Source organism: Cololabis saira, chromosome 12 (genome assembly GCF_033807715.1).
Source record: "Cololabis saira isolate AMF1-May2022 chromosome 12, fColSai1.1, whole genome shotgun sequence".
In the NCBI taxonomy this organism is placed as follows: Eukaryota; Metazoa; Chordata; class Actinopteri; order Beloniformes; family Belonidae; genus Cololabis; species Cololabis saira.
This window is the reverse complement of record NC_084598.1, coordinates 30,618,761-30,642,449: the sequence shown is the minus strand read 5'-3', so window position 1 is coordinate 30,642,449 and position 23,689 is coordinate 30,618,761. Positions and strand designations below refer to the sequence as shown.

The following is a 23,689-nucleotide window of genomic DNA, read 5'->3' as shown; positions in this document are numbered from 1 at the left end:
GTAATGTGAATTTGCAAAACTTAAACTACAAATAATAGTTTTTGACGCAACATCAGAGATTGTACATGCTCTCTGTGAAAGGATGAGTCAATTCGGGTCGCAGCTGCTTCAACTGTGATTCCTTCACGAGGAGCGACCAGGATTTCAAACACGCTTGATTTTTGGCAGGATTCGAGTTCGTGAGCAGTGCTGGGTACCCACAACATAGTTTTAAAATGATAATGCCAATTGATCCTGGTGCCCGTTTTTTGTTGGGCCTTGAAGAAGGCCCTCTTCTCCAAGCCCTGAGGAGGTTTGCCCATCGTAACAGTGATGCAACCTTTTGCCCATATGCAGCAAGAGACCACCGGAGGCTACTGGTGGGGCTGCTGGATGCTGCTGAGAGCTGGCTGCAGCAAGAGACCACCGGAGGCTACTGGTGGGGCTGCTGGACGCTGCTGAGAGCTGGCTGCAGTACGAGACCACCGGAGGCTACTGGTGAGGCTGCTGGATGCTGCTGAGAGCTGGCTGCAGCACGAGACCACCGGAGGCTACTGGTGGGGCTGCTGGAAGCTGCTGAGAGCTGGCTGCAGCAAGAGACCACCGGAGGCTACTGGTGGGGCTGCTGGATGCTGCTGAGAGCTGGCTGCAGCTGCTGGGATAAGGAACCACTGGAGGCTGCTGGTGGTGGACATGGGGATTGTTGGCAGGGACTGCCAACGGTAAACTGTGGGGGGGTGTCATGCTGAGTGCCAGGCTGTGTTTAATTGTTTTATTGTTTTGAAATTTTGGTGTGACATTTTATTTGCATGCATGTTTTTGTTGCTTTGTTTAGTTATTATTGTTTGAAACGTAACTTTTTCTGTGTTTTTGAGTTGGCATGCAATTTACCTGTTTTTTGAGTTGATTAGACACAGCTGAACACTATTAAGCCAAGAACTGAATCCTGACAGACAGCTGCAGTGGCCAATGAACCACTGCAGGCTGGCCCCCCTAGACCAATGGTGGACCAGGGGATGGTTCCCTTCCCCCTTAATATTCAAGGGAGATCCATTCGAGCGAGAGAGTGGAGGAACGAGAGTGGATGGACTGTGGTGGCTGGACGGAGAAGGGACTGTGGTGGCTGGACGGAGAATGGGCAGAGCTGAGGAGGATGGACTGATGTACAGAGGCCCATGGGGGCCCAGGTGGTTTGGGAGCCCCCGGCGGACTCGGACCGGGGATCCCTGTTGGCGTGGGCCTGTCTGCCGATGCTTCCAGAGGGGGCGCTAGAGGACAGTGAGCCTGGAACGGAATGACTGAGACTGTTCATCTTACCTTTTTAACCTTTTATGGATTGGCCATTTTAAGAACAGTTCTCCCATTTTTAGTGACATTTTCCCCACCCCTGATTTTATAACCGTCTTTGCACAATAAATGTATGTTGCTGCACCCCTGCTTTGTTTGTGGGTTACTAAGCGCTGCTCACCCTCGAAGAACGAACTTATTAAGAACCACCCCTTTGACAATAGCAACACCTGAAGTTAGTGTAAGGTTGGAACAACATTGTATTCAACCATTTTAATTGGATTATGATATAGATTTGAAAATTGGCTTTGCACTAAAAACCTAAAGTTGGTTTGATGTCTAATTATACTAAGTAACATGGACTACATGTTGGATGATGGTTGCTTGCTGACCAATATTTACCCCATAGTTTCATCATGAACACATTATTTCCCAGTAACCTAACCCTTCTGTGTTCTCTCAATTAAAGCGAAGCTTGCTCGGCAACTAGACTTTAGTTTTCTTTACAATAATGTCTCTTGATAGTAAAGCTGACCCTCTGCAATGCTCAAGAATTTTAACCACCATTTTGAGCCCATATATTCATTATTATTCACATTTAAACAAATTTTGAGATTCACAACGCTGGATTGCATAGAAATGTAACACAAACTGAAAACCTTTACAATAATTAGCATGAAACTGGCACATGTGAAATTTTAAGAAGTGACTTTATTGTTTCATGAAATACAATAAGATACAATTAGATGGATTTCATTCCTCCAGCTCATCTTCATCATCAGAGCTTAATTGTCGGAACTGCAGAGGGTCAAAGATGGCAGCAAAATAATCCATGTTGCTGAGTCCATACACCGTGCAGCAGCTCAGTGCACTGCGGGACATTTTCATGTCACAGGCTATGGACCAGACGCCAGTTTCATCATTGTAGAACTCCACGTCATCCACTGTGCCAATGCCGCAGTAACCTCCCACAACAAAAAGGCGGTCATCGATCACGGAGATGCCGAAGTTGCTGCGGGGCAACAGCATGGAGGGCACGCTCTCCCAGGTGTTGGTGAGGGGATCATAGGCCTCAGCGGTTTGGAGACGCTGAACTCCATTGAAACCACCAACCTACATGAGAAAATATGATGAAAAATATCTATATTAGAAATAAATTATGAATAAAGTATGAGAAATAAACTATATTTCTAATACAGAGGACATTTTCTAATACAGTCCTTGTGTTTCAAAACATAGGTTTCTGTTTTAACTGCTTTTTTTCTTTTTTTTTACTAAACTAGTGTTGAGTCTAATGCAAGTGTCGTTATTCACATTAAGATAAAATTGTCATTGTACAAAAGGGGAGATTTTCGTTTTGTGCCTTGTGAATATCAGCAACACTAATGATACGTACTGCAAAGATTTTGTTTTCATAGACGATGACCCCGATTCCACTGCGCCTGCTGTTCATGGAGGCGATCAGGGTCCATTGGTCGGTGACTGGGTCGTAAAACTCAGCAGTTGACAGACAAGCACTCCCATTGAAGCCGCCGCAAATGTACACCTAGAGGAAATTAAAGTGAAGACAAATGTTCAATGTCATCTTACTGCGAAAAATAATCAATCTAATCAACTACAGTTGGCAAAAAATAAGGAAATAATGTGCATGTGTATGATGCTGCATTGACTTTGTCTAAAAATTAAAAGGAAAGCTCTTTATGAAAATATAAACAAGAAACTCAGGTGGGGTCAATGTTTAAAATACTTAAAAAGTCAAATCCCTGCCACCCACCCTTCCAAGGAAGGTCGCGCAACTGGCATCACTCCTCTGGTCATTCATGGATTCAATTGCAGTCCACTGGTTTGTTGAAGGGTCATAGCACTCAGCAGTATCCAGTCGCATGTCTCCATTGAACCCGCCCAAGGCATATATCTGCCCATCCAAAACAGTTACGCTGACAAAGCAGCGGCTGGAGTGCATTGGGGACACCTCCTGCCACGTCTGTGTGCCCAAATCAAACCTATGAACAGAGCTGAAGTGCATGACACTGTCAAAGCCTCCAACACAATAAACTGATCCATCAAGGAAGACAGCGCCGTGGTAGGCCCGGGGAGTTCTCTGTGTACAGGCTACATTGGCCCAGCGGTCGGTGCGGGCATCGTATGCCTCGATGATGTTGGTGGGGTTCCCGCTGGTCCAGCCTCCTATGCACAACAGCATGGAAGGGGGGACGCGAGGATGGGCCAAGCTCTTGAAAATAATTGAGTTGTTGGAAATGTGTTTCACGTGGTCAAGGATGAGTTCCTGGGTCTGGAGGACAATATCTTGATACTCCAGATTGGACATCACAACTTTGTTTTCAGTAATGTTGGTTAAGGACTCACGTCTCATCAAAGCCAGTCTAACCTGCAGACAGACATAAAAAAAGAATTAAGCTCTTGAAGCAGCTCATAAATCTCCCTCAGTGTGATAAAACAGAAAACATACACGCACAGCCATTACACCTTAAAAAAAAAAGAGGCCATGACAATAAAATCTTACCTCTTACCTAAATGTTAAGCCACAATGAAGTACCCCTCTAGTGGTATAAAGTGGTATTACAGGACGTGCTGGACTGCCTCCACTCAGTAGTGGCTTTTAGTGTCTTTGTGCCTCCATGTGGTCAGATGTGGTATTGCTACTTACTTTGTAACAATACCACATCTGGTATTACAAAATTTGAGGTTTGTAAAACAAAAAAAAAGTTTCCCGTCAATAAGTTTGTGTTTTTCATTCATGTCAATACTGTCATAAAGGTCTTCAGTGCACTCTTTGCTACATTTCACCTTTCATATGATAAAGATCATCTTTTCAGAATGTCATCTCATCAGAGGATTATGAAATGTTATCATTTGTTTATAAATTCCGAATTTAAGGATTATTAAGCCATGGTTCAATCATGTGATACTTTTCATCTGATCACCTTTACTTTTAAATCAATGCAATTATCTATCACAAATTTTAGGAAATTTAGTCCAGGTGTTCCAGAGATATGGCATTAACAAGAATGTGATGAACAGACTCAATTACACAACACCTCCTGCAGCAGCTGTCGCCAGCACGCTTTGCATAAGGACATGTGACTTCGGCCAAGATTAACCTTGTGAAAACAATCTCATCAAAATGTGAAAAGTAAATGCATTCCAGTTACTTACCTTGGACAAAAGCTGTGGGGCATATTCTCTGCGCTCCTCAGGTGCAAAGCCAATCCAGACAAGGATGGCCATGTACACACTCTCTTCCTGCTTCACAATGAGTTGATCACTCTCAATAAGTTTGACAAGGTGTTCCACAGAAAGGAAGAGAAACTCATCGGAGGTGGCGAACACCTCTTCAAAATGACTCAGCATGAAATGGAAGGATTTGTTTCTCAGTTCAGGATAGTAGTAGATGTCTAAGAACAACCAGATCCCGATGCAGTTCTGTGGGGTTAGTTTCTTCTCCAAGAACTCGCTGCAGGCTTGTAAAATACCTGTTACATTGAAGCGATCAGCTGCTATAAAAATAACTTGCACATTGTCAATTGTCACGGGAACAACGCCAGTGTAGGCGAATTCAATAAAGAGCTCCATCGTTTCAGGTGACACATCAGGAATGTCAAAGATCTGACAGTCTGGGGATGACCATTGGGTAAAGAGAGTCCTGTGAAGCAAGAATAAAGCAAAGGATTCATCTATACATACCTTGTCAGCGCAAAGTGTAATAAAATGCAGAACGGAAATAATTTTAAACAACTGCAAAACTGCAATAAATCTGTATCCAATAAATTGAGAGTCTACAAAAACAGCTCCCTTTTCAGTTTATAATAAGGGTTATATCCTCATAAGACTTTCAAATTGCTGTTTTTTAACAATTAAGTTACAAAAATAGTGATTTCACATTAGTTTGCACTGATTTCTATTAATTAATCGATTGCTTATAAATGTTAGCTCTCTGTTCATGCTCCTTGTTCATATTGCTGGTCCATATTTTCAATCTACATTGTTTCTTCAGCATTAATTAACATTCATTCCTCAGTATTAGTTAACTTGTTTCCTTTATTAGTCAATATTAATGAAAACCACCAGCTGTATCTCATTTTAAAGTATAAATTGACTAAGATCCTACAACTGACCTGAAGTACGAGCTGCAGCTGCACAGGAAGACCTTGTGCACCAGGAATTTAACGTTGTCCACTCTGATCACGGCGTCACAGAGCTGCTGCTCCAGACGGAGCTTATTATACACCGAAAAGTTTTCACTCATCTTTCGTCTTCGAGTTGTTAAAAGGTTTTGCTTATCCCTCTCCTGATTCTCGACCAGTTTCAGAATGCTGCCGATGTGAAGTTGTACGAAACAAAGAAGGATTCTAGAATGAATCCCTGTGACATCACAGTGACTTGTTCTAAACAAACAGCACTTCTGTGACACGTATTGTACATGGAGGGCAACATTTATCCAACAGTTTAACTATCCTGGTTTGTGTTGACAGGAGTCCAAAGATGATTTTTCAAATCCACAGTGGAAGAATTAATACCTGAACAATGTTGGTCATAATCACAGATGTATGAAAAGTCAAGCGTGTTCTTGAAGATACTGCACAGTAAAACATGGTCTCTCTGTGGGATTTATTTCTCTTTGTTTTATACACAAACAGCTCAGAAAGTGAACTATCCTTATAGATTTTAATTGCTGGAAAATAAATAAACAGGGAATACGGTATGTAGACAAAAGTGTATGAAGTAACTTCGCAACTTAGCTGTGTAAATGTATTGGAAACACATTTGCTTTAATGAAGTTTAAGGACCCTTTACTGTTCAAGGGCTTTGTTTAATGAAATACTATTAACCATCAATCACCAGGATTGTTTTCACACAGAGGTGCACCCAACCCAACTCTAAATAAGCATTTACTTATGTAATCGCTTATTACATTACTTAAAGGAGCTGTATGTAAGAGCAATAATAAAACGAATCATAAAATGACCCCGATATGTCAACAGACATTTAAAAATCATGTTCATTTCAAATACTTATGTCACTGACAACAGCACTCAAGCCAGGATATTCCAGTTTAAAAAGAAGAGTTGCAGCCCTCAACTGATTTCATTTTTTGTTTTGGCCTGAAGCTCCACCCTCCAACTATCTCCCAATCACCAAGTCAGTATTGTTTCGGCATCCGGGTTGCCAGCTCGGCTCTAATTATCGCAGCCATGGCAGCCTACGTTCCTGCTGCATTCTGCAGCCTACCTGGCAACCTCTGGTCGGGGGGAGGAGGGGGAGGGTACACCCCGCTCAACAATATTTTGAAAGTGACTGCAGTACCAGTTTTGGCCATTTCTTACAGACGGCTCCTTTAAGTAGAAATTTTGGTTATCTATACTTCACTGGAGTAATTATTTTTCAGACGACTTTTTACTTTTACTCCTTAGATTTTCACGCAATTATCTGTACTTTTTACTCCTTACATTTTAAAAACAGACTCGTTACTCTATTTCATTTTGGCCTTAAAAAAAAACTATCCAATTAAATTGCTCCATCCGGATAGAGTGAATTTGGTTGTGGTTGTTTCAGATGGTCTTGTCCAGTTTTGTTCTTACATCCGTTGCCCTCAGATTCCTGCAACTAAACTTGGATGTACATTCCAATAAAGGTTAGGATAAATGATAACATGCCTCTGAAGTTTGACTTTTTTCACCATTACAATACCTATAGGCAACTAGTCATCATATCTGCTGCTCTCTGAAACACATGTTAATGCTCAATAGTACACATATATGGTTCTTTAATATACTTGCATTATACTAAGATGCATTCATTTTCAATGGCTTTTTTCCCCCTTACATTACTTTTACCTTTATACTTTAAGTAGTTTTGAAACCAGTACTTTTATACTTTTACTTGAGTAAAAAACTTGAGTTGATACTTCAAAGGGAGTATTTTTAAACTCTAGTATCTATACTTCTACCTGATTAATGAATGTGAATACTTTTGACACCTCTGATTGTAATCTTATTTCTAGTTTTCAACAGCCTCAGTTCTGCTTCAACCACACTGTTCTTGTGACTGAAATCTGAACTCCCTCCACTCATGCTGGTTTTCCTCCCCAATAATCAGTTCTTTTGTGTCGCAGTCTGGACATTCGTACTTAGTCTTTTCTCCCATACTGTTTTTAGCAGACGTGGAGTGTTCGGTGTGTTCTGGAGAAAAAGCATATCTCACTTTATATTGACATAATGCAAAACGCACACATTTCATTTGTTCCAGTGGTTCAGGTTTATTGTCACTCATTGAACCCCTTTTTATTTTTTTGTATTTTCTCAGAAAAACACTACCCCTACCTGTAGCGCTCTGGTAGTACAGAAAGAAGCACATACCACACAGCCAGCTGATAAGAAAATACCTATAAAATATAAACAAGTATGTCAGAGTTAAAATGTTACTGAAATCGTTACCGGTGTACAGCAGTTGAAAGGTCAAACATTGGATTGGTGACCTCAGTGATAACTCCAGATCTACACCTCTTCTTTAAACAACTTTAATCACTCCTGTTTGAAATATTTGGGGTATTTAAACAGCCAGAAGAGACCAATGTAAATGTATTTATCAGGATGTGGAGAAGTCTTTTCTCACCTCAGCAGGTTAAGTCGCAGCTACTTCATTTCTCTTATGAAAATGCTGTTCTTACCAATGGCAGTAACCATCATTTGCTTCTTAAAGCTTTAATAAATGTAGTAGCATATCTAGTTATGGTCTTTGATAAAAGGTCAGTTTTCTTTGTTCAGAGGGAAGTCATGTCCTGGCCTGACTATTTAATGTTTCTTTTTTCTCTTATTGTTCTCTAAATAACAATAATTGTAGTTTTCTTCACCATTTTCCTTTTCAGAACACATTGTATTTTTTTTTTTTTATCCAGAAAAGTACAAATCTAACAATTTCTTTGAAAGGAAACTTTCCGTTACATATTCAAATGTCCTGGATCTGTTTTGAACAAACTCACACTTTGAACAAACTGACGAACATAATTAATCTTATAATATTGCCGGCATCGGTCCGAAGTACAGCCTGAGAACCGATACGCTCGAGGACTTTTTGCCATCTAAAATTTGGGGAGCGGTTTACAGATAGGAACACAATACCAGAGAATGTCTCTCGACTTAAAAAAAGATGTGCTATAATCAGTCTACAAACTGTGAGTGAAATAAGGGTTTTGTGTAACAGCTGACAAAAGAAACAAAAAGCAAACCAACACTGAACCTGATCTGACAGCTTCTCCAACTGTACACACATAAAAAATATCCTATTTGTACATGTGTCATTAAAAAGCTACCAAGTGAAAGACAAAACAAAACAAAAAATTAGCTAATGAATGGTACATCCTCTTCACAGTGTTGCCATCAGCTAAATAAAAAGAAAGAGCACAAAGGCCCACCTGAATTGAAAAATATATCACACAGGGGGACACTTTAATTGACATGCTTTTTCCCAGCACATAAAGTAAAGTAAAACGAAATAAAATCAAACAATTAGGGAAACAAACTTGCAAGCTGGTGGACTAGAATCTGTAAAGATCAACCCAGGCGACACAGTCTCAGTTCATCTCCGGAGGGAGTTTTGATTTCACCAAAAACCTCCTGGTTAGTCCCTTCCTCCTCCGCGCCCTGCAGGTTCGTGTGAGCAGGCGTGCTGGCAACTCTTCTCTGAGAGGTTCATCCACGTGTACTCTTGGGCTGGACGCGCAGCTAGGAGTATGTGAATCAAACATGGGACAGAGTTTTTGCCGGGGAGGGGAATAGTCATAGTTTGCCTGGGCGAGGAGCTATCAATCAGTGGAGAAGAGGTCGCCGGCTGAGGGAAGCGGGGCGAGACCCCCGGTCACGTTGGGTAGAAGGGACAGATCAGGGAGGCTCTGGATGTGAGACTTGAGCTCCTTTCTCACCTGAGTTACCCGCGCCAGTTTCTGCTTATATTCCTGCAGAGAACAACAACATACTCCGTAAGAATGAGTTAAATACTACAATATTTCAATTCCTGACATCCAAAAACATGCAGGCAGGCGTCAGAATTTAACATCAAATAAAATCACTGTATATTACATAAAGTAATTATGGACAAACAATTTCAGATGGAGACAAAGGTCCTTTGCTCAGATTTGAGTGTATTGGAGATAGGCCTGTGTTGAAAAAAATCGATTTCCCAATTATAAATCGATTCTCATATTAATTCCTTTTATTTATTTATGTTTTTTTTTTCATCATTTAATTACAACTTTTGGTTATTTTTTTGTTTATCCCCAAAAAAGGAATATTTTGTTGGACACGAGAATAACTGGTGCCATGTTTTTGCCTTTAAATATGTTTAAAGGTATGAAAACATTAAAGTGTTATGTAGAGGGTTATAATTGCATAGATTGTCTATATTTCATTACTTTATATACTGTCTTGGGGTTACATTTGCGAAAAAATGCTAAAAACCAAATGCTCAAAAATTAAAAACCCAAATAGACCAAAAATTGAACAAATAAAAACGGAATGTGGGAAAAAATAAAACGGATTTCCTCCGTCTCTGTTTCTTCCTTGGATCTGTTTGGTAATTCTGCACCACAATGTTTCTGAAAGCAGTTCTATCAGCATTCTGGGAGCTGATATTACTAGTAGTAATATTTTGCATAAATACAGTCATATAATTCATGCAACAGCTCAAAAAACAGTTTTAATAATACTAACCCAAATCAATATCGGAATCGAATCGAATCAAATCTTGATAATCGATTCTGAATCTTAAGAATCGGAATCGAATCGATTCTTGACATTTGAATCGACCCCCAGCCCTAGTCGGAGACACCTCACCTCCAGTTTTCTCTCTCTCTCCGTGAGCGCCTCCTTTTGACTGGTGATGTACTCGGTCAACATGCGGGCCAGCTGCCTGCGGTCCTCCAGCTCTGCGGCCAGTCGCCCGTTGTACTCCGCCAGCAGCAAGCAGGCTTCATCCACCGTTTTGGACAATTTGTCTGCTGCTTCCTTGTCTAGATCATAGCAAGAGGTTGTTTTTTTTTAGGGGAAGTCACATAAAACTTTTCATTGAGAATAAGGCAGTAAAAGTCTGTGCTGGACAAATGTAGAACATCTCTTCTATTTCCAAGTAAGAACTGGTGACAATCAAAGTATTTACTATCATCCTAAGATGTGCGGTTATGTGCAGATGTATATTTAGGATTGAACTTTTGAAAATTGAAAATATAACTGGTCATATTATGGTTTGGATCACATTTAAAAAATATGTTGATTGTTTTACTTTTGCAGTTAGCGCATGTCTTTTGTTTTCTGCTTTTCTTTCTCCTCCTTACTTTCAGCTGAATCAAATCTCTTTTGTGTAAAAAAGAATTAAAGAATTTGGCTTTTTGCAAGAAAGCTGGAAAAGGGTGCCAATGTAAACATATCTAAAATCAAAAATATCAAATTAAGCAGACTTGTGAGGTCTTACCAGTGATTTTCTCCAGCAGAGAAACATCCTGGACTTCTTGCGGTAGGGAGGCAATCTTCTGACGAACGGCTGCGTCTCCTGATGCAGCATTCTCCAAGTCCTGTAAAGCTTTCACCAGCTCCTCAGTCTGGAAATGTGTGTCGGTGTGCAATAAAAACAGAAAAGAAAAGAAAAATCAGAGACACAGATGAGATCATGAAACCAAAGAAAATACTGAGGGCACAGGGGAGATATTTATTAAACCATTATTACTAGTTTAATTCTGAAACATATCTTAACCTGCAACTTCAAGCCTAAATGCACCTTTCTGCAACACAGAACAAACCTAAAAATGAGGCAAAGTAGCTGAAAGACTCTTCAGATGTGAACTTATTTCCCATGAAGCAAACGCAAGTTAGGTGGAGAACTTTAATGAACCCTCCTGAGATCCATCAGCTCCACCTGCTGGCTCCAGCTCCAATACTTTCAGACCAATGAAAGACCAACATAGAGCACTACAGCTAAACACCTCCAGTTTGGTCTCTTCTGACTAAGAGGAATTTCTGTCACCATTGGGACAGACAATAAAGTATTCTATTCTAAAAAAAAAAAAAAAAAAAATTCTTCTATTCTAAAAGACATTGTTCCTAAAGCCGGGCAGACACTGTGCGATTATCGGCTCGTTTTGAACCGATTTTCCACTCGTGCGACTATTTTTTGGATCGGGCCAGATGTCGACCCAATCATTGGTCGTGCCTCGTGCAGTACACGTGGGGTAACGACGAGAGATTAACACCTCACGTCGAGCTCCCGATCACGAATCGTGCGCACGCAAGAAAATCAAATGTGTTTGAAATCCTGGTCGCTCCTCGTGAAGGCATCGCACAGTTGAAGCAGCTACGACCTGATTGGCCTCATCCTTTCGCAGAGAGCATGCGCAATCTCTGATGTCACATAAAAAAAACTATTAAAGTGTTGCAAATTCACATTACAAATCATGTTTTAATAGCAGAAAAAAAAGACTGCATTTCCCACATCTGCCCAGCCAATTCCTTGTCTAATCACAGCGTTGTCTAATCTTTTTTCATTTATCGCCACACAGAATGGCAAAAATTGCTAAAGCCTGATTTATGGTTCCGCGTTACACCAACGCAGAGCCTATGCCATCGATTTAACGCGGAACCATAATTCAGGCTTAAGGCAGCGCGTTTGTTTTTGCTGAGCATCTTCGGTGTCTCCCACTTCGGGGTTCCTCCTCTTCCACTTCTTTTTGACGTTGCAGTTCCAGTACACAGAAGTCCGACGTGAGTATTATGAACGGGACGTACAGTGTGAGAACATAAATCGTGGGCTGTGAACTTTTTAACTCAGCGATCTAGTCGTGCAGTGTGAGATGGGTCTGAATCAAACGATTGAAAATATCGCACAGTGTATGCCCAGCTTTAAGTATCTTAAACTTTCAACTGAGCTGTTGGGCCAGGTTCTGATTAGAGAAAACAAGCTGACTCATGACAAACAAGCCAAACTTTTGGAGTCTTTTTGTATTTTTTATGTCATGTAATGGTATGATATTTAACATGGAGTAGCTCTTGACTCTTTTTTAGCAGTTGATTTGAACGCTGCACTGTCTGACCTTGAAATGAACTTGCTGAGACATATGCTCCCAATGTGCTCAATATTTCCCTGAATACCTGAATATTTTTCACAATGTAGAATGATGGACTAACGGTTGTTCTGGAATTGGTCTTATAACCCTTCTTGCTCTGCAAGAAATTAAACTTGTTTCTCTAAGATCATCGCTGATGTCTTTCTTCTCTGGCATTGTGGTAACACCTTTGAACGCTAAAGCCGAATCATAAAGCGAATCATCAAAACTTCTGCTTTTATAATCATGCTCACGCTTGCTGATAATCAATGAATCAAGTGTTATCATGTGGCAAGAACCAGACAATCTTATTAAGTTTTCCCTGATAAATGAAACCTTAAATTAACAGAAAGCGATGACCATTTTCAACCCAGAAACCCATTAATTTGCCAAATATGTCAATATGTCCACCAGCATGTGATGCGTGTGGAAACATTACTGTTAATCTGTTGAAAGACATCACGCCTCCAAAGGCGGTCGGTCATTCTTACCAGATGAGTCGCAGAGCTGTCCGCACTTCGTGGAGAGATGTGGCTTCTGTAGTCGTTGTCTTCATCGTCTTCATCTTCCTGGATCTTCTGATAGCTTCGTTTTATAGGTTTCTTTTCCTCTGTAGGCAGGTTAAAAAAAAAAGTTGTTTTTTTTTTAAAACACAAACCACAATATGTAACATGGCTAGATAATTGCATCTTTATCATCATAATTCAAAAATATTTTGGTTTTTATTTCTATTTTTATATTCAACAACCTCTCAAATCTTAGACTAGTATGAAAATCAATCTATGAATCTGCCGTTGTGGCAGAGAAAAAAACAAAAGAATCAAAACAAAAGAAACAGTTAATGTTGTTGAACAAGAGTTTCCACTTTTTTTTTAGTTTGGAAAAAGCAACACGCCTAAAAAACTAAACCATTGTAATTTCAATGATGACCAAAATAACATGGATTTTTTTTCTTTACATATCGAGTAATCCTAAATGCAGTGCACACATTGATATACAAAAACAAGATTACGACGTAGCTCTCCAACCTGAGGGCCGGGGGCTGTTGGAGTCTTCTATGGCCAGTTTGAGCTGCTGAATGAAGTCGGCTCTGTAGAGGCTCCTCTCTTTCCAGATGTTCAGCAGTCTCTCCATGTGCTTTTTACAGCCATCGTCTGCTTCACTACAGAGCAGTAGAAATACAGTAAACTGAAGCACCATGAAAGACATCTTTAAAAAGGAGACATGATGTCTCTACACAATATGAAATGATTCCCAGAGGTATTAACGAAATATCTGACTTATCAAAATACAATACAAAAGAAATATGGTGCAAAAGCAACCTTTTCAGTCATGTCTTTACACCTCTGTTCATAACAGATTGGTTTAAGGGTTGGAGGAAGCATCATAACTCTACTACACCCTCTTCTTCCCGGGGTTGTACTTTTTCTGAAATTGGTATGACAGATCTGCTCTACTAATTTGTGAGGTACATCAAATGCAGAGTTTTGTGATTAGAGATAAAGACAGAGAAGTTGGACTGCAGTCTGATCAGTCTGTGATGTTAAAGCACCCTGCAAATCTGAATGGCAGATTTTCACACTTAGTTGGCCACAAACAAAGCAACAGGTTTGTGATCTATCAAAATATGCCAGTTGATTGTAACTTCAGAGAGCCAACTGCACGCTCTCAGGCACAAAAACTGCAATGAAAACCAATCTTATTTCATCAAAACTTAAAATCCGGTGTGGAAGACACGGTGCCTTCATGCAATACTGTATTGCAAAACCTCAGATCATGCTCACATTCAAACATACCTGGCGACATGAGAACAGGCATCCACAAGTACGGACTCGAAGTCTTTGGTGAATTCTGGTCCTTTCTTCTTGCTGTTCTGGATTACATCATTCGCAAGATATAGGAATGTCAGCTTCCTGTTGCTTTTAGCTGGAAGACACATTAAAGGAAAGACTTTATGACTTTTTTTGCAAAAGCTCACAAAATTTAAAAGTCGTAACAAAGTGTTTGTTACATAATGTGAACGCGTGAGATATACCCAGTACAGACCAAAGGTTTGGACACACCTCATTCAAACTAATGGGGAAGTGTGTCCAAACTTTTGGTCTGTATGTATATATATATGTATGTATATATATATATATATATATATATATATGTATGTATATATATATATATATATATATATATAAAAACAGGGTTGTGATATCACTTGAATAAATTCCCTCAAGCCCAGACATTTTCACATATGCCCTCTGGCTTGTAAACAAGGGACTGATATTCATGAACATCACTATAAACAGAATTTATAAGAGCAGTTTTGACCCGGATTCATGATGTGTCTGGGTAATAATGAAACACACAACAAAATCAACAAACTGTAGTGGCCACTCACTAGCAGGACACTGTTTAGTTTCAGTAGGTTAGAATTCACAAGAATCAAGCCGTTATTAATGATGAGTTTTCAGTTAGTGTTCTGTTACCGTTGGTTACGGGCTATTGAAACAAGAGAGTGGAATAAGTTTTTCCTTCATCCACAAAAAGAGTTCCTCTGCTCATTTGTGGACAAAGGAAAAAGTTGTGTGGTTTATTCCAGTCTCTTGTTTGTTGTTTATTCCAGTCTCTCGTTTGTTGTTTATTCCAGTCTCTCGTTTCAACAGCAGGTAACCAACGGTAACAGAACACTGACTGAAAACTCATCATTAATAACGGCTAGATTCTTATGAATTGTAACCTACTGAAACTAAACAGTGTCCTGCTAGTGAGTGGCCACTACAAAACATTCAAACACTTGTTTTCAGAATGAACATAAAAAAGATATTATGAATGTTTCTTTACACGTAAACTGGACAATATTCACAAACAAAACTGATGGTTGGTAAACATTAACAGTTTGTCTACTGTTGCTTCCAATATAGAATCAGAATCAGACGTTTAACACACACAAGGGATTTGTTGTGGTGATTGGTGCAATGCAAAAGGGCAAAACATATTAAAGGGAAAAATGTACAACAAGTTGGTTCTAAATATAGGTGGGATGTTTACCAGTATAGTAAGATACATCAATTTATATCTAAGAATACCAGTAGGATATGTAAATGAAGATATATCATAACAGATTTCCTGATGCTCACATTGGGGAACTTGGCGGTTCCTTAGGAGACAGATGTGGAAGCAGCTTTACCTGTGCAGGTATCCCGTCTACTTCTGTACAGTCTCATATCCGGCACTTTAAAAACCTCCTATTGTACATTTCTGTTCATACATTTTATCTCTTTATATATTGTATTGTATTGCACCAATCACCACAACAAATTCCTTGTGTGTGCTAACAAACCCTTTTCTGATTCTGATTCTGCAGATTTACCTGTGCAGGTATTGTGTTTTTTCACACTACTTGCTCTTGCACATGTACTGGACTTTTATTCTTTTTAACAGTTTTTTTTAACAACTAATCTACTCTGCTTTTTTAACTTAACTCTTTTTAACTTATTTTAACTCTTCTTAAACTGTTCTGTTGCTGGCTGACAAACCGAATCTCCCTACAGGGACAATAAAGGTTTTTCATTCATTCATCCTTTCTGCAGCTTTACCTGTGCAGGTATCCTGTCTGCTTCTGTACAGTCTCATATCCGGCACTTTAAAAACCTCATAGTACATTTCTGTTCATACATTTGATCTCTTTATATATTTGCTTTTATATTTGTATTGTATTGCACCAATCACCACAACAAATTCCTTGTGCGTGTTTAACAAAGTTGGCAATAAACCCTTTTCTGATTCTGATTCTGCAGCTTTACCTGCGCAGGTATCCTGTGTGCAATACTCTTCCATCCTTTCAAGTGCAATATTTTTCCACTCATTCATGTACCGTACATTTTTATCCTCCCATTCACTATTTTTTATAGTGTGTGTGTATATATTACATAGTCTTTGCATGTGTGCACTTTTACGGAGCTGCTGCATAATTTCATTGTACCAGTATAATGATAATAAAGGCTTTCTATTTTATTCTATTCTTCTATTCTGCAGCTTTACCTGTGCAGGTATCCTGTCTACATCTTTACCTGTGCAGGTATCCTGTCTGCAGCTTTACCTGTGCAGGTATCCTGTCTGCATCTTTACCTGTGCAGGTATTCCTGTCTGCAGCTTTACCTGTGCAGGTATCCTGAACTGTCTGCAGCTTCACCTGTGCAGGTATCCTGTCTACAGCTTTACCTGTGCAGGTATCCTGTCTACAGCTTTACCTGTGCAGGTATCTTGACCTGTCTGCAGCTGTACCTGTGCAGGTATCCTGTCTACGTGCATGTGTTGCAGGAGTCTCACCTTTCTTCAGTTCGCGGTGCCAGACTTTGACGATGAGGCCCGAGTGTTTGCGGTGGTGGATGATCCACAGGGACAGAGTCTGGACGCTCTGCTGAGAGCTGCTCAGCTCCGACAGCTTCTTCTCCAGGGCTGACTCGGAGAAGGACGACATGCCTGTGTGTGTGCGTGTGTGTGTGTGTGTGTGCGTGTGTGCGTGTGTGTCTCTGCTTCCCCTCACACCCGCAACGTCATACAATCTGAAGTTTAACAAATATGCAGGATCATATCTGGTCGTCGCAGCTATTAACCGATGTTAATACTGAGCAGATTAGTTTCCTCGTTGTTTGTTTACAACACCTGCTAACGTTTCTAGCGAGGGAGTGCAGCTCCCCTGCACATCGAGCCGGTCCCGCTGGAACTAAACTCCCGAAAGATTCCTCTTTAGTACATCTCACAGCCCGGCGTTTGGAGGAAAACTATAAATGGTTGACGGTAAAAGTCAGACTATAGCTCTGTGGACCTGAACTCATGAAAAGATATTAGTGGGGGAAAAAAATGGCAGCTTGCACTTTCACCTCGACATGTGCGTCGCGCACATATGACGCAACCGGGACGGGCGCACATAGAACTATGTATGTAGACGCGTCGTCGACGAGCCGTGGGGCCGCCATCTTGGTGCGGGCACCCTGAGTGGAGTGGAGCACTCAGTGTCACGTCATTTATGCCGCGTTCCATTTGTCCTCGGAAGTGGGGATTTCCCAGTTCCCAGTTGGATTTTTCAACTGGAACGCCCCTCGAAGTGGGATTTCCCACTGGGAAAGTGGGAGAGTCTTCACCACCCCCGAGTTCACATTCCAAGATGGCTGCCCCGGTTGTAAACAGTAGAAGAGAGCTCTGTAAAAATTCGTAGCACTTCATTCTAGTTTTGGTCACACTAAATCAGTCATATACAAGTATTGTTCAGCATTTATATGCTGCTATAGTGTACTTCACATTTTTCATGTGGTATATGAGAACTACAAACTTGTTTTCCTACTTTGTAACTGGAACGCTGATAACTCGGCTGTGACGTCATTCCCAGTTCCGAGTTCCGACTTCCGAGGTAAATGGAACGCAGCAGCACACAAACATCTATGTATTTCTATGTATGTATATATCCATGATCCATCCATCGATTTTCTAAACCCGCTTTATCCTGTACAGGGTCACGGGGGTCTGCCAGTCCATCGCAGATATATATATATATATATATATATATATATATATATATATATATATATATATATATATATATATATATATATATATATATATATATATATATATATCTGTATATATCTGTAGTCCAAGGTGGACATTTTATTTAAAAACATTTCTTTTTTTTGTGTGTGTTATGCTAAAAGCCCTGAAGGAGGACTGCTTCTTCTGCTGCTTCTTTCTCATGCTCCCTTTCTGCAGGTCAAAAGAGGTGAGTTAGGCAATGTGGTGTAGCCTTATTTTTAGATTTTTTATTTTATTAAAAAAAAAAATGTGTTAATTATTTTTATCCCTGGTCGCAATTGTTCGCCGATTTGTACAGGAATACGCGGCACAGTGCTCTGGCATCTTCAATATTGTTCTGTCTTATGCTGTCATATGGGTAGGATGACCGGTCCAAGATGGCGGCCGTATTTCTCGCGCCCCAGCGGTCGATGAGGGGTCTATGTTTATATATCTATGCTTCACAGTCTTCAAGTTTGTCTACACTAGAAATAAGCCAACTCAAATTATCAAATGACCAATTCTCCCCAAAGTCAAGGAAACCCATTTTAAATTGATCATTAAAATGTATCCAACCTCTGAATTTTTGAGAAAAAGATTTAAATTTGAAGTTGACCCCTGTGCTTTTTCATATGTTCCTATTGTGTCCTGTCACACAAACTTTTTGCCCTGAAATTAAAACATTGTTTATCTTTAAAAATGAACGAAATAAGAAATCTCAAATATTATTTTTTACATGACATTTATTTTACATTTACAATTGACAAATCAGTGTCTCTTTTGGTTAATGTGATTCTTTTACTGGCTAAATATCATATACACTGTTGTAAGTGGAGAAAAAATGAAGCCCTCTTTCCAATGTTTTTTAAATGATTTCAAATGATTTTTTGTCTCTATAGAAAAAACTAAGTCAAAGAACTGCAAAAAAATTATTAGCTGATATATCAAAGTATCTTTTATTTTAATCTCTTTCTGAAATGTTGATGCTATTTGCCTTAAAATGCCTCACTGTTTTTGTTATTAATTTTATTTATGTTTAACTTATTGTTTGTGTGTATGTCTCTTGTCCATGATACCTCCCAGAATATGTTCTATTTTCTTATATTGTATTGTATTTCCTCCACAAGCAGTTTGTATAAATGTGTGTTTTTGTTTACAAATTCAGTTTAATAAAAAAAAAGATAATAAATAATAATTTTGCAGAGGAAAATAAAAGTTTACACCATGGTGGAGTTGGCATGACTATGCCTAGAATATTTTATCGATACGTAACCTTGGCCTCAGGGAGAATCCTGCTTTTCAAAATTTAGTGGAATTAATTGGTATGATATGTTCGAGACAAATATCGTCTAATGCAGAAGTTTAACCTTCATGTTAATATTTGCATTTGTGTATTTATTTGTATTTTGTATTTATAGGTTACTAAGATATTTTAAATGTATATCCAGCTTTATATTATAGTAGTAAACTACAAGCCGTTCCACTTGAAGACAAAGACATTGTTCTATGTTAGAGACTTAATGTTTTGGTTCAGCTAATACTCTTGTTGGGGAAATCCGACATCCATATGCAGAGATGGCCATTCTCAGAACCAAACTTCAAATAATTCAAGCCAGAGCTCAAATACGGCCGCACAAATATATTAAGAATAATAGAAAAAGACAATTAAAACAAACTTACAGTAAAGACAGATTCAGAAATTCTTTTTCACATTACTTATATCTATGCAATATGTAATCTCGCCATTATTTATATATTGGGCCCATCTGAGATATAAATTGGCCGAAAAATGGCCCAACCACACAAGAGAATCTGATAGAGAAATTCAGATATATTAATGTAAAACAAGCTACCACATACTGTAGTGGATGCTTATACATACTAATTTCACTCTTAACAATAAATGAGCATCATGTAAAATTGACCCAGAGTACAGTACGGTACTTAAATAGTTCCAGGCTGTGTTCTGTGTTGAAGGGACATTGCAAACTTTCTGCAAGACAAGCTGCAAAACCAATGTTTTTCAATTCATAGTGAATAAGCAAGAGCATGCTGGAATAAGCCGTAAAGCAAAACAGTGAAACATAATGTTTCTTCTTTAACCCTCCTGTTATGTTCGTTCCTCAGGTACAGCAATGCTGTTCCCGGGTCAATTTGACCCGGTGCATGTTTAAATACCCAAAAGATGTCAGAAACTCAAAAAAATCCAAACAAACATTGTTAATATGTCATTACTAACTCCATTACTAACTATTCTATCAATATTTAGTGCAATGGTGTTCCTTACCTCTGACAGGTAATGGTCCAATTATGATATGATTCACTCGTTTTTCATAAAAAATACATGTTTAAACTTTTTTTTTAATGTTTCACCACTTTATTACTTTTGAAAGACCAACATATAAAACACAATAGTTTGCATCACATGCTGCCCAGATTTTGATGCCATATTTAGCTGGTTTGGAAGGCATGTATTGCCTAAATGGGCAGCGACCTCTGAATGCCACCAGCCTTTCATCCACTGTGATGTTAGGGCCTGGGTTATAGAGTAGTGGAAGTTGCTCTACCCACTTGTCCAACACTGTCCTAATAGCTGCCAGCTTGTCTCTCTCTCGTCTACCAGCCCTTGTCTCTCGATTATCAAATCGGATTACTCTGGAAAATGTGAAAAGTCTCCAGAGACATTGTCGCTCGAAATATAGCCCTGCCTGTCTCAGCATCCCAAAGACTGGCTGTCGAATCATCCTTTGACTTATAGACCCCAGCCAGGATGAGGACCCCCAAATACGCATCGAAATGTGTTTTGTCCAGCTCCTTCCACTTCTCCCCCAACACACGCCTCCCTTCTAGATTGGTCATTTCCAGAATTATTTTCTTTATTGAATCTGGCATGACCAGCTCAAAAGCTGACTTGATGTCAGTCACACGAGTCACTGCCATCCTTGTGGGCCCTGGCACTGTCTTTATTATGTTTTCTGCATACAGTTGTGCCTGACGCACATTTGGGGATGACGACCACTGTATTTCACCATTTTTTGACATGAATGTCATGCTTGGAGGAATAGGAACAGCAATTCCCTCATCTGGTTCAAAATCAGAATCATTAGAATCAGAATTCAGCTGGAGACAGTCTTCATCTTCAGACACATCCTCCTCTATTTCACTGTCATGATCAATGATGACTTCCAGAGCCTCCTGGACTGTCAACCTTTTGCTTCTGCTGCTCATTTTGTAAATGTCTACCTGACAGAGTGTAATGTTGGTAGGATTCCCATGCAGAGAATCTTTTATATGTTTTGCCCCTCCCCTGTTGAGTGTCCAGTTTGTGTGTGTGTGTGTGTGTGTGTGTGTGTGTGTGTGTGTGTGTGTGTGTGTGTGTGTGTGTGTGTGTGTGTGTGTGTGTGTGTGTGTGTGTGTGTGTGAGAGAGAGAGAGATTGGGGTGAAACATGTCTCACAGTTGCAAAGAAAGAAATAGTCTGACATTTCTGACACCCTTTTACCTCCGGATTGACTGCCGGGTCAACCTGACCCGAACAGTATCTATGTTTTATAAACATGCAGGGGGGGGTTGCAAATATGTGAGATGAACTATTTTCATATTATATGTTGATTACACTAATTAAGGCAAGCAGAAGAAGTTTCATACTGAAAAAATACTTTTAACTATTTTTCCCAGATCTTCAAACTTTAAAACGGGTCAATTTGACCCGGAACATAACAGGAGGGTTAAGATTAAAGATGGTGGTGTCAGATCACTGGGAGTTAGAATGTCGAGGACCTTGCCATATCCCAACTCATATGGTCGTTCTTGCAGCAATAGATAAACTGAGTATAATCACCTCAGATAATGCACAAATATTATAGTTACTTTAATCTTGGATGTCACATGATCTTCATGATTTGGCTTGTTGTTGCACAAGACTTTGCCAGAGTGAAATAATCACACAGAAATGACTTGTCATCATTCTTATAGATAGCCTGTCATGAAAGGTCAAATTGTCTTTTGCTGTTCCAAATATTACACCATCACTAATAAAGCCAGTTACCTTTTGATGCAAACACTTTAGGTAACTCTCCTTAACAAACAAAACAGTAATAAAATCAAATGTTTCTCTTATCCACCCATTACCCAATACTGAAAAGCATGCACAATGCAAATACTTTCCCTTGTTTGAATAGACAGAGTTCAATTTCATTGGCATTTGCCTCCATGACACTGTGGTTGACAAAATACACACTATTCCAGACAAAACTTTGGTTTTGGGCTCTGCATGCAGGTGAACATCAGGCAAATTGTTGTATCAGTATCACAAATGGGTTTAGCAAATTGAAGCTCAGATATCAACCAGAAATTCAAATCCTGCCACACCTTTACCGATCTCTTCATGATAGATTTCTTTCAGAAAAACGTGAGGAAAACAGACAGCAATCAGTAAAATATGAATTGAGCTAATTACACTAACCAGTTCACTTTTTTCTTTTTTACTTTTCCATCAAGCCAAGATACTGAGTCAGGACTGACATTGCTAAGGTGACAGAACCAACAATAGCAACTCTGTGTGTTAGTTTCCTTTAAATGGGATACTTTGAAGTACGTTATTGTACAACATTCAAGAGTAAATTAACCTTTTTACTGCAAATGTATATAGCACAAATAAAAAAGTCTTACTGAATCGTAGCAATGATATAATGATTTAGACTACAGCTCCAAATCATTTGTTCATTGTTTATTGGGTGTCTTTTCAGGAGCAATGCATATTAGGAGAGACAGGAGTTGAGCATTTGACTATATTGTTCAACAATATCTTGCAAAGTGAAAATAGATACCTGTGGAGTGGAAGAAAAGTATACTCATGCTCATTTCCAAGAACAAGGGTGATGTCCACAGCTGGAGCGATGGCAGAGGTACAAAGAGCTACACAATGAAGATCTAGGAAAGGGGTTAAGAAAAATGGTTTACGATTTCTGTATAGCCATATGACTTCATGCCAAGAAAGAGCCCTGCAGATACAGTATTTGTTATGAGTTTAAGCATTTTATGGAGATGTACAGGGATGGTCAAAAAGTGTTGCCCTGTGTCTTTGTAGATTTAGAGAAAGTATATGACAGAGTGCCGAGGGAGGAATTATGGTATGCAATAGGAGTAACAGATGGAAGTGTGACTGCATCAGGTGTCAGCTGTGAACCCCTTCTTGTTTGCTATGGTGATGGACAAGTGACAGATGATCAGACAGGAGTCTCCATGAACTATACTGGTTGCAAATTATATTTTAATCTGTAGAGAGAGGAGGGAACAGGTGGGAGAAAACCTGGGTAGTGGGAAAAGAGATTTAACAAAAGTGTACGGACAGGAAAGAGTGGATGGAGGAAGAAAACAGAAGACAGGATAAGGTGAAAACCTTAACAGAAAAGCCAAAAGAAGCAAATGAAGATGATAAAGCAACTGGTTTAATGTTCACCTGTTATCCCTTGACTCCAAGTAAAAAAATTGTGTAAACACTCCACTGTAATAAATTATAAACAAACTATATATTAATATAAAAATATCTAAGACTGAAAAAAAGATGAAAAGCATGAAAAAAAGAACTTGATGTAAATAATTAATCAACTAGAATGCAAAATATTTACAATACTAAAACCAGTTGATATAAAACACCAGAATTAGAAGCACAGAAAAATCATGTCATATGGCAGCCATTGATCCAGGTTGGACACTAACAAGTACACACATAACAAAAGAAAACAGCAAGCAC

General features: G+C 39.3%; 2 protein-coding genes across 2 annotated transcripts; both read right to left on the bottom strand.

Moving 5' to 3' along the window:
• Positions 1–2,019: 2,019 nt before the first annotated feature.
• On the bottom strand, positions 2,020–5,533 carry LOC133456395 (kelch-like protein 10). The gene is made up of 5 exons (XM_061734871.1): positions 5,403–5,533; positions 4,444–4,930; positions 3,041–3,655; positions 2,663–2,812; positions 2,020–2,379 (listed from the first exon to the last, which is right to left on the bottom strand). The coding sequence occupies exons 1-5, from the start codon at positions 5,531–5,533 to the stop codon at positions 2,020–2,022; spliced, it is 1,743 nt and encodes a 580-aa protein (XP_061590855.1).
• Positions 5,534–7,518: 1,985 nt separating this feature from the next.
• rprd1b (regulation of nuclear pre-mRNA domain containing 1B) lies at positions 7,519–17,255 on the bottom strand. The gene is made up of 7 exons (XM_061736532.1): positions 16,697–17,255; positions 14,170–14,299; positions 13,402–13,535; positions 12,865–12,983; positions 10,750–10,876; positions 10,116–10,291; positions 7,519–9,238 (listed from the first exon to the last, which is right to left on the bottom strand). Exons 1-7 carry the CDS (start codon positions 16,845–16,847, stop codon positions 9,089–9,091), a joined length of 987 nt encoding a protein of 328 aa, XP_061592516.1. The 5' UTR covers positions 16,848–17,255; the 3' UTR covers positions 7,519–9,088.
• Between the last annotated feature and the right edge of the window lie 6,434 nt (positions 17,256–23,689).